The following is a 17,774-nucleotide window of genomic DNA, read 5'->3' as shown; positions in this document are numbered from 1 at the left end:
CTATTCGCTTTCCCGGTGGTCTAGGAGCTAAAACACCCCGGACGGTGAGAGGATTTTGTTTAGGTTCCATTCCAAAATCCCTAAGAGGTGACTGGAGGTTTTTCTATCACGCAATGCCATCAAGGGAAATTAGTCTGGTCATCTAACTTAAATGTGCACTCTTCATCAAAAGTCCTGTCACTACTCCTGTTTTCCTCTCCAAGAACTTTGAAATGTCAGGGTGGTGAATCCGCAGCAGACTACACAGATTACCCCGAGTAATAGCTATATATAAAGTCACCAGTGTCAGATTTCTGTACTCCACATCAGGAGGAGACGTGGTAAACCAAGGGTGGATGAATTTGGTATATGAGTGTGCAATACAGTAAGGAAAAGAAGTTGATGAAGCTTAGGAACTAACAGATGATCGAGTTGGCTGAATAAACTATGTACTGAGAGCATGACAACGTTTGCCATTATTTTTACTTGTTAGTCGATGTTTTGAGTATATGAAGATAATGAGAAGCGCATCCATAAAAAAGAAAAAAAATGTGCAGATGGTTATGCCTGTGAGGTAAAGCCGGGATTCAAGGGCTTGAGTGATGAGCGTATGAATGATCGACTCATTTCCCTGGGTATCTGTCAACCATGAAGCCCGCTCTTTCGTGGTTTCTCTTTCCTTGCGTTCAGAATCCTACCTCACCCCACCATTAGGTGGGACGATGATGATGAGATGATGATGTTGATAACTGTTCTTTTAAACCCAGCGCCCCCCTTAACACATAACCTAAGTGGCCACTGGGCGCATCATCATCATTATCATCATCATCAGCAGCAGCAGCTTGGTCACATCGAGCCAAGGTTAACGAGGCTTGATGGCACGTATATACCCTTCATTTAATTATCGCTTCTGCTATGCCACTTTGCTTCTAACTTCTCCTCCCTCTCCCTTGCAGATCAACCAGGTGGCCACGGAGCGCAGCATCAACATCATCTGGGCCATATCCGGCCACTCGTTCGGGGACCTTTATACAGAGTTGTCCAAGGCCGTGAAAGGCTCCTCGTATGGACTGATGCAAGCTGACTCCAGCAATGTGATCACTCTGGTCAAGGAGCAGTATGAGGTTAGTCAGGCAAGGAATAGTGTGAAGTTAGTTAGGCAAGGAGCAGTGTGAGGTTAGTAAGGCAAGGAGCTGTGTGAAGTGAGTTATGCAAGAAACAGTGTGAGGTGAGTTATACAAGGCACAGTGTGAGTTGAGTTATGCAAGGAACAGTGTGAAGTTAGGCAACAGCAGTATGGGGTTAGTTATACATGGAAAAGTATGAATTTAGTTATACAGGGATCAGTATGTGGGAAGTTATACAGTGTGGTCCGCAAATATCGCTCCATTTGACATTCTCTTGGCTGTATCATATGTTGCGGGAACAGCTCAGTCTGCTGGTACGGGCATGGGTGTTAAATGCAAGGTGATCTATAATTAGTACTCCACCACAAACTCACTTGACAGTATGAAAGGTGTTGCGGGGACGGCTCAGTTTGTTGGTGTGAGCGTGGGTATGGTAGCGGGAGTAGGAACTGAATGAATGATGCAGCTGATAAGGATGAGTGAGCCGTCCCCGCCACGCATGAGAAATCGCCAGGCGGAATGGAAGAGGAGCGTCATATACGAGTATGGACCATCCTGTGCACCCAGGCCCTGAATCCTCTGCTGTATGCTTTAGTAAGTTTAGTGAGTTCTTGTTATCCCCTGATGATTTTTTTTATTAACCTCTTTTGCTATCCCCGGACGATTTTAATCTGCTCAGGATTCTTTTTCTAACTGAAGGAATATGATATACTGTAGACTTAATAAACTCCTTCACTACTTCAATCGCTTTGTTTTCATCTGAGGGAACTGGGCGCACTTCCATATCTTGAAATACTAAGTTGTATAATCCCCGGTTACTAGTGAAATCTGGCCTCCAGTCTTAACACACTTGGTCATCAACTGAGCTGAAACGGGCCAGCGATTTTTGCCACGTTAGAGAAAACGTGGTTAAAAAAATCCTGTAAGATTAGAAGTAAAATAGTCTTGAGATAACTAAAATAAAAGTTAAAAAATACATCCTCGGGTTGAAGAGGTTAAGCTCGCATAAGACTGTCCTCTGAGAACATCTTAACCCTTTAAACCCAAGGATCTTTTGTTCGGGTTTAGTCTCGCTACCTCAAGATGATTATTATCTTCAAGTTACTGGAGGTTTTACGATTAGGAGGAGTAGGCTACAATAGCCTATAGCTTTCATGGGCCATATAGAACCAGAGTCACGGGAATTCTGTTTCGGCCAACGCTAATGACAAGCTATTTACACTTGGGAGAAACCTAGGCCACCAAAAAGTTAAAAAACAACAACAATAACAACAACAACAAAGGTAATAATTAACACCGTACTTTATTCCTGCCTGCGATTAATTTTCTGCAGCCCATAGAAACCCACGACTGTCAGAAGGTTAACAACGATACATTTCTTATTTGTATATAACCTTTACAATAATCGATGGTCGTGTAACTCCTTGTGGTTGTTACCTTATGCTTGCTATAGTAGTTGCCACCATGACGCCTATACAGTTGTTACGTATAAGACAACAGTACAATACCTACTAGAGTTATCATATATACATGTGTTACTTACAATACTCAGTTTGTCACGATGCTGGAGAGGGACACTTTCACGTGGTGACACTGACATAGCCCCTGGTTATACAAACATCCCTGAGCTCCCTTCCTGGTCCCTTGAAACAAGATAGTGAACAGCACGAGAACAACAACCTTCAATTCACTAGTTTTATGGCCAGAGTAGCCTGGGGCCAAAACAGCAACAACAACAGCAACAACAGGAACATTTTGCCACCAAGAGTAGTGGCATGGTCGTTTATCCTTAACCACTTGAGTCCGGCGACGAGTTCTTTAGTCTGTTCTTGCAGTATCCAGACAATTATGTTCAGGGGAAACATTTCGATCTGGAGGGGACTGGTATAGCCATATAGTGTTAATAAACCCCTTCACTGCTACCTATCTTTTCTGAGTTGACAGATAGTCTGGAGATGGTTATAACAAATATAGAAATCCGTCCTTGGGTCGAAGGGTTTTAGTGAGGTGGAAGGGAATGAGCAGTCATTGAGAACACTTTAACCCCTTCACTCCGATGATTTATTTCGGTAGTTTATTCTTGCTGCCAACACGATTTTATTTAGCTTGGAACGAACCTTGCGTTTTTGAAGGGTGAATGGGGCCATTTTAACTCCCTGAAGGTTGAAAAAGTATCTCGAAAACTTAATAAAATCGTCTGGAAATGACAAGAATATAACAAAATTAATATTGCAATCTTTCTCCATCATCAGTGGTTACTTGTAACGATACATTAACACTAGAACATGATGCTAGTGAGAAAGAATTGCAATGGAGATGATGTAGAGCTGCTCTGTTGCCCTTTTCTGCTAGTTAATAACGTGAAATAAGCTACAAAAAGACTAATCTCTGTGCTAAGTTAGAGTAAAAGGGAGTGTATTAACATGGTCAAGGAGCAGTATGAAGTCAGTTCGGCTGGGGTGGGGAGGGTTGAGTAGGCACTAAATGATCACGTATTCAGCTGTGCATTGTAATATTTTCCATTTTTGTCCCTCAGGACAATAGTCTGATCTGTTTTGCACCTTTTCCTTTGTAATTCATTATACTTAGACACTATATGCCCAAGTGAATATAAGAGGATGCACTTATACAGCACTGACAAAAATATACCTGTCAGGAACAAGGTATTAGGGAGTTAAGTTGACGAAAATGCAACCCAAAGTCGACGTTTCCCTCAGTCTGATTTTGGCTGTCATTTTATTTATTTATTTATTTTTATTTTTTGAAAAGGATAACTTTTTCTAGGCATCGGGTCTCTTTCTTTCCTAGTGGCATAAAAAAGCAAACTAACTTCTCTCCATTATGGCCCAGAAACTGTCGTCTGTGGTTGGGCTAAGTGACAACAGCAGTGACGGTGTGGATATTGTGTACAAGAGTCGGTGTTTGGGTAACGGAGACCTGGAGGAAACCATGCAGTGTGATGGTGTCAAGACTGGGGATGAGATTGAGTTTACCCTCCAAGTCAATGTAAGGGTTTAGCTTGTTTTCTCCTCATTTCTCCTCCCCTCTTCTCGTCTTTTCCATTTTCTTTTAATATCTTTTCTCATCTCATCTCATCTCATCTCTTCTCATCTCGTCTCTTCTCTTCTCATCTTTTCTCTTCTCTTCTTCTCTTCTTCTCCTCTCTCTCTCTCTCTCTCTCTCTCTCTCTCTCTCTCTCTCTCCCCTAACAATTGTTGTGATGATTACTATATAAACCAGTTCTATTATTATTGTTATTATTATTATTATTATTATTATTATTATTATTATCATCATCATCATCATCATCATCATTTTTTAAGGGTAATACGTAGATAGCAACCACTGACTGGTTGGTACTACGATGAGAGTGAAAGTGAAGTGTCTACAAACTTAATGACTAGTTTTACAACCATTTTTTCTTAAGCAAACAATTTTGCTACAGATAAACAGAGTCAAAGTTTTGCTGAGATCGAATTTTATAACACTTCAGACAAATTTACGAGTAGACATCTGTCTCTACATACAATGGTAACAGAAAACTTTCCACATAATCCCGACCTGTCCTTACCTAACTTAACCTCTAACCTAAACCGACGCAGTCCAACCCAACCCAACCTACTCTAATCTAACCACACCTAACCTAGCCCATGTTAATCTAACCCAGCCCAACCTAACCTGAGCTGACCAATAACATAACATAACATAACATAACCTAACGTAGCTTAATCCTAGCTGAGTCAAATATAACCAAACGCAACCCAACCCAGTGCAGACTAACATAGCCCAAACTAACCCATCCCAACCCAACCCATCCTAACCTAGCCAAACCTAAACAAACCATATCTAACCTAACCCATCCTGATCCAGTCCAACAAAGCCCAACTCATCCTGTCATAATCTAAATTAACCACACCCAATCTAACCAAATCCAACCCAAACATCCCTAATCCAGCCTAACCAAAATTAGCTTAACCCAACCTAACTTAACCCAATCCAACATATCCCCTAGCCAAACCTAATCTAACTTAACCAAATCATTATTAACTTACCCTAACTTAACCCACTTCAACCTACCCTAACCTAGCCTACCCAAATCTAACTTAACCAAATCAAACCCAACCCAACCCAACCTAACCTAACCTAACCTAACCAAACTAACCCAAATCTAACCTAACCTAACCTAGCTTGACCTGACCTAACATCCATCACTGCACCGCCAGGCTACCCAGTGCCCTGGTGATGGCGAGAAGTTCTATGTTGAAGTGAAGACCCACCAGGACAGCCTTATACTGGAGATTGATGTCATGTGTTCCTGTGGCTGTGATAATGAGGTCAGTAGCTTCTCTCTCTCTCTCTGTCTCTCTCTCACACACACACACACACACACACACACACATCTCTGAGGTTTGTTTACAACAAGACGGAGATTGTTAGTATATGCTTTGCACTTTAAGTATTGCAAAATGGATACATACTTCAGTAAAACAAATTTGGAAAAGAAAAGGGATAAAGGTAAAGAGCAAAATGATGATTTCTACCAAGAACTGGTTGAAGTAGAGACCCACAATAGACTGGTTGAAAGTGTAAACAAACTAGAAATGGCTTTCAAAAATGAAATTGATGAAATAAAGAAGCAGATGCACTTGCAAAAGGAAGAAATAGAAAAACTAGGAAGGGAGGCCAATAAGAAAGACACAACCATCAGTGAACTAACCGTGGAATTGAGTACACTTAGGAAGAAAATTAGTGAAATGGCAAGTACAGTAGTCAATCACGAGAGTGTTATGGAAGAGTTAAAAAATGACACAGAGACAATTAGGCAAGTTAGCAGTCTTATTGACCAGAGCAGTGATAATGAGGAGAAGATAACACAAGTAAATGAAGCTGTGCAAAGCTACAAAAATGATGTAGAAACCACGTATGCAGAAATGGTGAAAGTAAAGAAAGACTTAGAAACAAGGGTGGAGGAAAAAAGCATTAAAAAGGAGGTGAAAAGAATAATCCAAAACAATCCAAAGTTAGTCAGAGATTCAGTAGAGATAAACAAATCAATAGTAATCACTGGTATAGAAGAGGATGAAGTTAAAAACAAGATCACAAGGGACAAAAAGGAGATGGCAAATGTAATGAGCTTACTGAAAGAAGTATCAGAGGAAATCTGTAGTAAAGACACAGAGGAACACAAAAGGTTAGGGAAATACGAGAAAAGCAAGACAAGACCTCTAAAGGTGACTTTCCAGAGTGTAAACACTGTGGAAGAGATACTAAAAAATGCAAAGAATCTTAAGGAAAAAAAGGAGCTCAAAAATGTATGGATAAAAAGATGTCTAACACAAGAGGAAATGGAATTACTGAAAGAGAAAAGGGAGGAAGCAAAAACAAAAAATGAGGGAAGATCAGAAGAGGACAAGAAGAAATTTTTTTACAAAGTAATAGGATTGCAGGCACGAAAGTGGTACACAAACAGGATGGAAGAAAAAGGAGGAAGGTAGTAGAACTATGTCAGGACAAGTATATAAACAAGATGATAAAGTTGATGTACTCAAATGTGGATGGAATGGGATCTAAATTACTAGAGATGAATGATTATGTCAGGGAAAATGAACCACAAGTAATATGCCTAACTGAAACAAAATTAATACCAAGGATATCAAATGACATACTAAACTTAGAGGAATACAATATATGGAGAAGAGACAGATATTTAAAAAAAGGAGGAGGAATTATAATAATAACTAAGAAAAATCTAAAAGTCAAGGAAATAAAACTAGATATACCATCACAAGTAGAACTGATTGCAGTAGAGATCGACACATCTGAAGGTAAAGTAATTGTAGCAAATTTGTACATGCCACCCAGATCAAACACATGGGAAAGAGACGAATATGAGGACCTGGCAGAGAGTACAATTCAGAGTGTAAGATCATTGCTACATAAAATGGAAGAGAAATCGGAAAGAATTATACTAACTGGGGACTTCAATACAAATATAAATTGGAATACTCTAGATATAAATAGCCAAAAAAGCTGTTGGGAACATAAGCTCCTGGATCTCGTACAAGAGTTTTTCTTAACGCAACATGTGAGGGAAACCACCAGAAAAAGAGAACTTGATGTGTACCTTCAGTGCTAGATCTAATTTTTACAAGGCAAGAAAATGATATTGACAGTTTAATATATCACCCTCCACTCGGCAAAAGCGATCATGCAGTACTAAACTATAACTTCAGGATAGCATATGACATAGTAAATAGCAAAGATAGTTACAAAAAGAGCCTAAACTATAAAAAGGGAAATTATCAAGACCTAAAGAAGTATTTCTTAGAAGTTGATTGGGAAAATGAGCTTAGAGGACAAGATTTAAATGCTGTATATAAAAATTTTTGTGAATTTTATGAAATAGGAGTCCAGAAGTACATCCCACAGCACAAAGAAGCAGATAAGAAAATACAGAAATGGTTCAATACAGAATGTAAAAAATCAAAAGAAAGAAGAGATTTGTTGTGGAATAGATACAGAAGACACAATAGTGAAAAGGCGTACAATAATTACAAACAGGCAAGAAACGACTATACAAGAATAAGGAGGGAAGCCCAAAAACAGTTTGAGGAGGATATAATAAATAAAAGTAGTGATCAACCAAAGCTGTTTTACAGCTATATCAGAAGCAAAACTAAAGTAAAAGATATAATACAATCCATTACGGACGAGGGAATCACTTATACACAAGAGAAAGATATTTGTGAAGCACTAAATAAGAATTTCCAATTAGTTTTTACAGAAGAAAAAAATTTTGAGAGGGACTATGTGGAACACGCATGTCCACACATACTACCAGATATACAAATAGCAGAAAAAGTAATACAGGAGGAGTTAAGTAGATTAGACAGAGGAAAAGCAAGTGGTCCTGATGAAATTTCATGTTGGGTATTACGAGAATGTGCAAAGGAGTTATGTAAACCATTATTTTTTAATTTTCAAGAAATCCTCGAGTCAAGGTAAACTACCAGATATTTGGAAAAAAGCAAATATTGTCCCCTTATTCAAGAAAGGAAATAGACAAAATCCACTCAACTACCGACCAGTATCACTGACCAGTGCTGTAAGCAAGGTATTAGAAAAACTTATAAGAAAAGCTTGGGTAAATCATCTAGAAGAACACAGTATGATAACAGAAAGACAGTTTGGTTTCAGAAAAGGAAAATCATGTGTTACTAGTCTGTTAAGCTACTATGACAGAGTAACAAACACAATACAGGAAAGGGAAGGATGGGTGGACAGAATCTATTTAGATTTCAAGAAAGCTTTTGACACAGTACCAAACCAAAGACTTTTATGGAAACTGTACCATCAAGGAGGAATTCGAGGCAAACTGTTTTGTTGGATGCAAGACTTTCTCATAAAAAGAGAAATGAGGACAGTACTAAGAGGAAACTACTCATCATGGAAAGAAGTGACTAGTGGAGTACCACAGGGTTCAGTGCTGGCACCAATCATGTTTTTAGTGTATATAAATGATATAAACAGTAACACTGGAAATGAGAGCTATCTGAATATGTTTGCAGATGATGCAAAAATACAAAGGAGAATTACTAACACAGACTCTTGTAAAGAGCTACAAGAAGAATTAAATAAACTTCATGAATGGAGTAGTACATGGCAAATGGAATTCAATGTGGACAAGTGTCGTAATCAAGTTTGGTAAAAGTGGAAAAAGACCTGATTGGGATTATAAGTTAGGAAATAAAACCCTATATACATCAGAAAGAGAGAAAGACCTAGGTGTGATTATCAATAACAGACTATCTCCGGCTGACCACATCAGCGAGAAGGTACGGAACATGTATACACTGCTTGCAAATATGAGAATAGCATTCACATACATAAATGAAGACATGCTAAGAAGGATAATAACATCATTCATTAGACCTGGAATATGCATCAGTAGTCTGGAGTCCTCATCTCAAAAAGCACATAGACAAGATTGAAAAAGTTCAAAGGGCCGCTACAAGATGGATACCAAGCTTAAGGGACCTAAGCTACGAAGAAAGACTAAATAAACTGAATCTACCAACACTACAGGAGAGAAGGAAAAGAGGTGACATGATAATGCTATATAAATGCATATCAGGAAAGGAGAAAATAGACATAAATGATTACTTAACATATGGAGAAGCATCAACGAGAGGACACTGCAAAAAACTGCATAAGAAGAGAGGTGATAAAGACGTAAGGAAATTCAGTTTCCCAAACAGAGCAATTGATCAATGGAATGCACTACCGAATGAAATTGTGTGTGCCAAAACAATTCACAAATTTAAGGATATGTACGATAAATATGGTTTAAGACACGGGACAGTACGAGCTTGACTCATTCCTGTAAAGATACAATTAGGTAAGAACAATTAGGTAAGAACACACAGCTGTGTAAAATCCAAGAATACTGAAACCGTCCCCGTATGCCAGTAGCAACAGGAAAACGTGGGGTACACTGTAACTTGGAGAGAGAGAGAGAGAGAGGTGGGTGGGAAAATGGGTGGCCAGGATGTATGGGTGACTGTGGGTGAGTGGGTGACAGGGTGGATGGGAAGGTGGATGGGTGGATGGATAAGGTAGATGGCTGGGTGCGAGCGCAAGGTGGGTGGGAAGGGCTGGTGAGTGGATGGGTAGTGGGAAAATAGGTCCATGGTAGGAATAGGTCCATGGGGAGTATATCCCTAGGGAAATGGGCACAAGGAAGAACATAAATACAGTGGGCAAAATTTGACCCCAGGGGTCTTCTTCCACAGGGAGTGGCCATCAAGGGTCCCAGGCACTGCTGATTTGCACGATCAGAGGGTTTCTCCCGGACAACGCCGGGCACCCCTGATAGTTATTTCTGTCTTTTTATATATCATCCTTGATTAGACTGTAACATGCAAGAATATAATAACATACCTCATACAGAAATAAACAGGAGAGGGAGAGGTGCTAGGGAGCCTCCATAACCAACTATACGCTGCCTTTTTTACTCTAACTTGGTCTAATACTGCCATCTCTCCATGTCTAATTTTGAGTTGTAGCATCAGAGTAACAATATGGTGCCAGTCACAAATAAGTGCTATGGAAAAGATGTACAACCGCAGTATTGTGTTTTTATGCCATTGAGCCCTGTAACTTCAACTCCAAAAGCATGAGGGTTTGGGTCAAGTTATGGTAAAGAGAACTATCGTACGCGGGCCTCGGTGTAGGAGTGCAGCTAGTGCGTTGGGAAGGGCGAAGACACGCGGCAGACAGAGGAAGTGTAACTCCAGTGGTGCAAGAGAGAAGTGGTGAAGATACACAGCAACGGGAGGAAGTGTAACTACAGTGGCGGAACAGAGAAGTGGTGAGAGATTCACCAAAGAAAGGAAGCGTAACTCCAGTGATGGAAGAGAGTAGTGAAGACACGCAACAAAGAAAGAAGCGTAACTCCAGTGATGCAAGAAGAGGTAGTGAAAATATGCAGCGAAGAGAGGAAGCGTAACTCCAGTGGCGCAAGAGAAAAGTGGTTAAAATACTCAGCAAAGAGAAAGAGAGAGAGAGCGTAATTCTAACAGTACAAGAGAGAAGTGGTGAAGGCACGCAGCAAAGAGAGGAAGCGAACTCCTGTGGTGGAAGAGAGAAGGGGTGGTGGTGGAGCCCATGTATGGTACAGGCTATAAAAAAAGTTTCGGCACCCTTACGACACGATACATTATGATACACCACACGAAGCATTGTGAATCATCTCCTGAATTTCGGTGTGTGCTTGGTATCCATGGCCCTTTGTTGCTGGTGTGTGTTACTTCGTCCGCTAATGATGAAATCCAGTGGGAGAGTGAGAGAGGTACAGGGGTATCAACCACACCACGTATTCTCGCCGTCTGTAACAGTGATCGTTGCGAAAGGTATCAGAGCAGGGGGTGCCGAAATTTTTTTTAGAGGGTGTACAAATCTGTGTTCCGGGTGTTTGGGAGAGGATATTTATTTTACATAGGCCACTTGGGATGGTTCTTGGCGTTGACTTAAGGGCTCTGAACGACGAGGAATAATGCCTAGGCTGGTGTGTTGAGTGCTGATTGCCCACTTACATACTCCATTCCCACTTGAATGTCTTTTCACTCATACACTTCTTTCCCAAACAGTGTGTATTAAAGGTCTTTTCATTCTCATTTCCGACTCTCCCTTTCCCAGCTAATTCTCTTCATTGACAAAGTGGCTCTTGCCATTCCAAACCAAGCGTGTGGTCATATTAATTCGCCCACTCCCCTGCAGAACCTGAATGTGCCGCAAGCAATGAACTGCAGCCGGTCCGGTACGCTGGTGTGTGGGGTGTGCCAGTGTGATCCAGGCTTCAGCGGGGAGAAGTGCCAGTGTAGCAACATGTACGACAACAAGTTAGTACGCTTAAGTCAGTGATGGCTTAGTTTAGGATAGAGGCAGCGCTCAAGATGCGGGGTAGGGGGAGTTGAATAAACTCAAGACTCATTGAAATAGACTGTTAGGTTGATATCGTGGGATCCAAAAAAACTTTACCTCATATAAGATGTGTTTATTATTCATACTGTAAAAATATTTATTCCATGTATGTAATTATTTGGAAAGTGAATTATATGTTCCCGTGCCAGGTAGCCTAAGTCTTTATTCCTGTGGCAGGGAGTTGGACCAGTCACCTTGCCGGCCACTGTCTTCAAACAGCAGTCAGGTGTGCTCTGGCCTGGGCTACTGCAGCTGCGGCACCTGTGTCTGCTACAATCATCCGGTTAGTTAAGTGAGCCACCTCGCTTGTACATTTTGGTGTGACCCCCTTGTTGGTTAGTTAACTCGTTTACCAGCATACTGTTGTTTTAGTTGCTTCACCTCGCTAATAACTGCACTTTTGGGGTTGAGGGTAATGTTATAGTTAGAAGATCATTAAAAATATTTATTTAATTTCATCCAGACTTCCTAGAGATTAAGATTCAGAATGCGTTAGGGGTTGTGTTTGGTTCAGTTGGTTTGTCTGTCTGCTTGTCAGCAAGCTTATGGAAAAACAGTTGAATGAAACTGCACCAAATGTGGCATAATGATTGAGGACACCAGAGGAACAGGCGATTAAAAGTTGGGTGAAAGAAATGTCACATCATGCGTCAAGGGCAAAGACAACTCAGACAGTTTTTATCCGGTTTTGACCAAACTTGGTGGAAAGGATGAAAGAAAGAAATTTAGGAAGTGATTCAGTTTTGCAAACAATCGGTCAGAGGGGAAGGTCCAAGTTTCGGCCATGAACTCAGTTAGTTTTGATCAGAGTTGTACAGTACCAAACTTCGTGGAAGGGGTTAAGATTAGTGAAGGATGAAGTGATTCAGTTTTCTGAAAAATACGTGAAAGGGCAAGGTCAGTTTAAACAGTTGGAACACACTTCGTGGATGGGTTGAGGATCAGTTATGAAAGAAGTACTGTATTTCGATTTTCAGAACAGCCACTCAAAGGTCAAATTTACAGGGCAGAGTTAAATGTTTGGCCTTAATCTGATTGTTGGATGAGGGTGTTACACTCTGTGAGTGCTCCTTTTGGTTGTAAATAAGATTAACTAAGCTAAGCTAGCTTAACCTAGCCCTGTGTTAACTGAATCAGTAACTGTAGGCTCCTGGCAGAGTTTTGTCTGGCATTGTCTTAAGTTTGGACAGGAAACCCTCATGTTTTGCAGAGTTAAAGGAAACCCTGTATCCGTTTGGAATCACTGTACGAATTTTTTTTTTTCTTATGCAAACATGTTTTATGATTACCAAAATAATAAGACATCTGGAGCTTGTATGAGTAAACATTAGGATAACTGAACCAAAGTAAATGCACATATGGATCCTTTGGGAAAAAAAAAAAAAAAAAAAAAAAAAGCACTTTACTTGTTCAGGTACTGAGATGGAAATATATGAAACTGAGCAAAATAACTTACAGTATACTACAGGAACTTGGAGGTGTGGACACTCACTCTGCAAGCCAGTGACCTCTGAGAACCACAGAAAATTGCATACCTGGAACACATAAAAACCTGAAATATTTTACCTACGTTTTAGGCCATACTGATATATTATTGTGATCATATTTTGGTGGTTGCGGCCTGATTATACTATAAAATAATTTTCGTGACCATAATATATTAATATAGCTGAAAACTCACGTACAATATCTCCTGTTTCCGTTAGTACCTGGCAGCACGTTTTCTGTGGTTTCCAGGTGTATGAGTGTCTACACCTCCAAGTTCCTGTAGTTGTTATGTTGTTCAGTTTAATACTTAGGTTAAAACACTCGCTAAAATGTTGTGTGCAATGTATCCACACTGAAAAAAAAAAAAAATCTTTTTTCCACAATATAACACCGCATCAGGAAACTGTTCCAAATGGATACGCGGATAATCACTGAGAAGCGATGAGGAACAGGAGCGCGAAAACACGGCTAATCCTGACAACACCATGTGGCTTACTGCTGGGGGACGCCGCAAAAGCTTCCAAAAACCAATATATCTGCCCTGCTGGGGGACGCTGCAAAAGTTTCCAAAAACCAATATATCTGGACAGTACTGAGCGCGAAACTCGAAAACACGAAGTGCATGATGCCATATGACACCGGGCTTCCTTACCAGGGACAATCTTTCTTAGAATTCATCAAGTAGAAGATTGTCTGGATATTATATAAACTTGAAATAGTCGCAGAACGAAAAAGAAAGAAAAAGAAGGAAAACGAAAGAATGAGAAAAATATGCAAAACAGTCAAGAAAAACATTCAGCTGAAGAGTTCTTTCTAGTGATGTCCCTACAGTAGGCTATAATTTTACTGGAGAAAATTCTTCTAAGCGAAGAAAAATCTCCTAATGGTTGCAAGTATATATTAAAGCTAGAAAAGTGAGACTGCTTGCTGCCGGACATTGAAGACTCTGGCTCTGTGTAGTCAAAGTTAACAAAAACGTGACCAAAAAGGCGTGAACATGACCCCTCAAAGGACCCTTAAAGAAGGTGTCTCACTAGATTATCTAGGGTAGGTGTCCTTAAAGTTGTGCCTCAGTACCTGTAAGGGGTATCCAAATGAGTTCTAAGGGTATCCAGAAAAGCATCCTGGAAAAAAATTGAATAATTTCATGTATGGTAACTACGACTAACTAGTATCTGTTGGTAGCCATAATTTGTGTAGGAATGTTATTTTGTTGAAAACAAAAAATAAATAAATACAAAATAAAAGAAGCCATAGAATTCAGCTTTGTTCATGGCCATTCCTGTTTCTCTTCTTATTTGAAAGTGCAGGTGAAACGAGTAATAATATCAGAGAGGGAGTATCAGGTTCATTTAGAGTTGAATTTGGGAGTATCGGGGCCGAAAGAATTTAAGAAGCACTGACCTAGGGGGTCCTAGGAAGACCCATGTAACTGTCCTGGGGGCTCAAATGGGACTGCAGGGGACTGTTTTCAAAATAGTTCTTCAGTAACCAGGTGAGTAATGGAGTTTCTAGGTCAGTCTGTACGAGTGTCTGGCAAATGTGTTCAGAGAGTGAAGGACTTTAGGTGGACGAACTGTAGTTCACTCACACTGCGTTGTGGGATAGGGGGAGGCAGTAATACATGGGTTAGCACATCGAGCATCTTGAATTTGGCTCTCTGTTACCTTGTTTTTGTTTTTTCTTGAAGGGAACAATTTGCCAGCTCCTGGCATTTGGTTCTTTCTTCCTTGCATAAAGAAAGAAACCGAAAGAACAGGAGTCTGACTCTTGATCCGGTTAGACTTTTGGACAGAGTTTATTTCCTCGTTGTCCCTATTCAGGCAATTACTGGGGATCTGGGTGTAAATTTGATTGTTGCGTGTCATATGCTAGTGGAAGATTGAGGCTTAGCAAACTACTGACTGTCTACATTATGACCGTCGTACAGTCTATAGGCATGATGTTCATATTCTGTCTGGCATAGGAGAGTTCTTAGTCCCTCTTGCTTAGTGATTTGTCTTTATTTTTTATTTTTTCATCCTACACCATAGGTTCTCTTATATGTTACTTATATTCAGTAAAGAACCAATTTTCACCATTAACATCCATCCACCTATCCATCATCCAATCCTACATTGCCCCATGAGGAGCGTAGGAGTCCGGGGCTAGGCAGATGGTCCCGACATTTAAGATGAGAGTGACCAGCCTCACTTATCCCTGAGTGGCATTATATGAGCAATCAACCCCAACAATTCCTTGGATACAAACCTTCACCGGCTCAATCCGATTGGAGGACAATAATTACATCATTAACATACAAGAGGAAAATCAGAGTAAGATGCACAGAATAAGTAGCTGAAAATCTGTTACCAAATCTCTTCCTACAGTAAGTCTACGGAAGGTGCCGTGGGTGTAACCAACGCAAACCTTTCTTTTTCTTCTTCTTCTTCTTCTTGCAGGAAACCATGGAAGATGTGGCCGTAAGTGATACGATCATAACTAATACAAAAAATAAAATTCTTAAATCATCTTCTCTTTCTTGCTGGAAACCATGGAACGTTCTGTGAGTGTAGCCGACGCAAATAACTTTTTAATGTTCTTCTCTTTTGCAGGAAATCTATGGGAGGTACTGTGAATGTAACCGACTCAAATGCGTAACAAGTGAGACTGAGGAATGCCACGGGCGAGGGTCCTGTGCCTGCAATAAGTGCCTCTGCAATGAGGGTTACATCGGGGACCTCTGCCAGTGTGAGGATGATTCGGCCTGTGTCGGTCCAGGTGAATGTGGCAGCGAAAGAAGTGGTGCTCATTGCATAGGGCAGAGTTGAAATTACACACACACACACACACACACACACACACACACACACACACACACACACACTCTCTCTCTCTCTCTCTCTCTCTCTCTCTCTCTCTCTCTCTCTCACCAGGTTACAGTAACAAACTATTTCTAAAGTGGTTGACAATATTGTGATGTATATAACGTTAAGGATTTTTTCCTCCTTCTTTAAACAAATTTGTTGCTAGTACGAGGAAATTTTGTGGTTCATTTTTGTTGCTACCAGCCTATGTTCAGCTTGGGAGAGTACTCTAGTAGTGATCGGGTTAATGAAGACTGTATCTAACTCCTCCAGTTCGAAAAGTCTCTCCTAAGGTGAAAGAGGTGTTTGGTGATGGCAAGAATAGCCCTTCCCCCTCCCCCCCAAAAAAATAAAAAGTCATCGGCGTGAAGGACTTAATTAGGGCTACTTAAAAAATACACCCCATCAGTACAAAACCCTCTCCTTATCTTAATAAAAAAATAAGAGGGGTTTATTTATCTTCTTGCCAGTTCTACATATATCCACTTACCAGTTTTGTTTACGTTCCGCGCAGCATCCCTGATTGCATCAAACCCAATAATACAGTTTATACTTTGAAATCAAAATCTTCCCAGTTAAAGAATATTTCTGTGTAACGGCAAACTCTTCCACAAGGCAACCTGTGGTAACACACAACACCCCTGCCTTCATATGACATACACACGCAATACAGCTAGACACATAAAACGATCACCACAAAAACGTTGCCAAACTCTTCAACAACATCCCACCTCCAGACATTCCAACACTAGTCATGATGAAACACCTACTGTACATATTCATTTCACGCGCAGGGCAACTACAATACCATGACCAGAACACTACATTAGAAGCGTTCTTCTCGACATCCACCCTTCAGAGGTATCCTTAAAAAGAGAAGATCGAGTTCACATAGCTAGGACATAACCAAGCTCTCTCAGCGATGAGGACATAACCTAAGCTCCTCTCAGCGACCAGTTTAGATTCGAACTGGGTGGCATAGCAGGTAACAGGTGACAGGCTTGTAGAATAGACCCACATAAAATAACACACATACTGGAGTCCTGCACAGCACATGCCACCGTAAGACGTAAGCGCAACATAAACAGTGCAGGGAACAAATGGGAAGATCCAATAGGGGCAGTTCTTACCTGCGGTCCGGCGAGTCTGTTTTCAGTGCACAGACTGGGGTTAAGCAGCAACAGCAGCAGCTTACATCCACTTACCAGGTCTACTTACATCCATTTACCAGGACTGTATATCTTCTCAATTCTGCTTGCACCTGCTTACCATTCCCGTGCATCTACTTACCAGTTTTACTTACCTTTACTTACCAGGGTCTAAGAAGGTGTGTTCAGGCCACGGAACCTGTCATTGTGGGAAGTGTAAATGCCATTCGGTCAAGGGAATTTCTTACAGCGGCCGCTTCTGCGAGGATTGTCCGGTTAGTGCCTATTTACAGTGCCCTATTTACCTCTGTAGTATGTTTTTACATTGTCCTGCTTACAGCTTATCTCTGTAGTATATTTTTGCGTAGTTCTACTAACAGCTTACCTTTTAAATATATTATATATTGTCATGCCTACAATTTACCTCTGCTAATCAGTAAATAACATTTTTATCACAACGGCGCACCGATTCCAACTGTCTTCTTACAACCTTACGATCTTCAGGAAAGTAATCTTAGTTCAGTAGGCAACACAGACAGTTATTTGTTCATTCTAGATTACAAAAGGCTAGGAAAAACAAAACATACTTATTTTGGGGTATTTAAGGAAGCTGTCAGTTCGCCCGCGGCGGCGTGTTTACAGACGATCTCGTCGACTAGACATATTGCTTACAACCAATCATGCCAACGGGATGCGTCATGTAT

General features: G+C 40.6%; 1 protein-coding gene across 1 annotated transcript in view; it reads left to right on the top strand.

Moving 5' to 3' along the window:
* LOC145415727 (integrin beta pat-3-like) overlaps nucleotides 1-17,774 on the top strand; it is a 59,505-nt gene that overhangs the window by 32,066 nt on the left and 9,665 nt on the right. Inside the window, exons 9-15 of the mRNA XM_080284955.1 lie at nucleotides 936-1,103; nucleotides 3,957-4,112; nucleotides 5,330-5,440; nucleotides 11,385-11,506; nucleotides 11,766-11,871; nucleotides 15,671-15,836; nucleotides 17,239-17,345. Coding sequence (XP_080141081.1) covers nucleotides 936-1,103; nucleotides 3,957-4,112; nucleotides 5,330-5,440; nucleotides 11,385-11,506; nucleotides 11,766-11,871; nucleotides 15,671-15,836; nucleotides 17,239-17,345 — 936 coding nt within the window. The remainder of the gene's footprint in view (nucleotides 1-935; nucleotides 1,104-3,956; nucleotides 4,113-5,329; nucleotides 5,441-11,384; nucleotides 11,507-11,765; nucleotides 11,872-15,670; nucleotides 15,837-17,238; nucleotides 17,346-17,774) is intronic.

Source organism: Coenobita brevimanus, chromosome 103, assembly GCF_032717465.1.
Source record: "Coenobita brevimanus isolate Jiangsu-jjx chromosome 103, ASM3271746v2, whole genome shotgun sequence".
NCBI classification, from domain to species: domain Eukaryota; kingdom Metazoa; phylum Arthropoda; class Malacostraca; order Decapoda; family Coenobitidae; genus Coenobita; species Coenobita brevimanus.
This window is presented reverse-complemented; position numbering and strand designations above follow the sequence as displayed.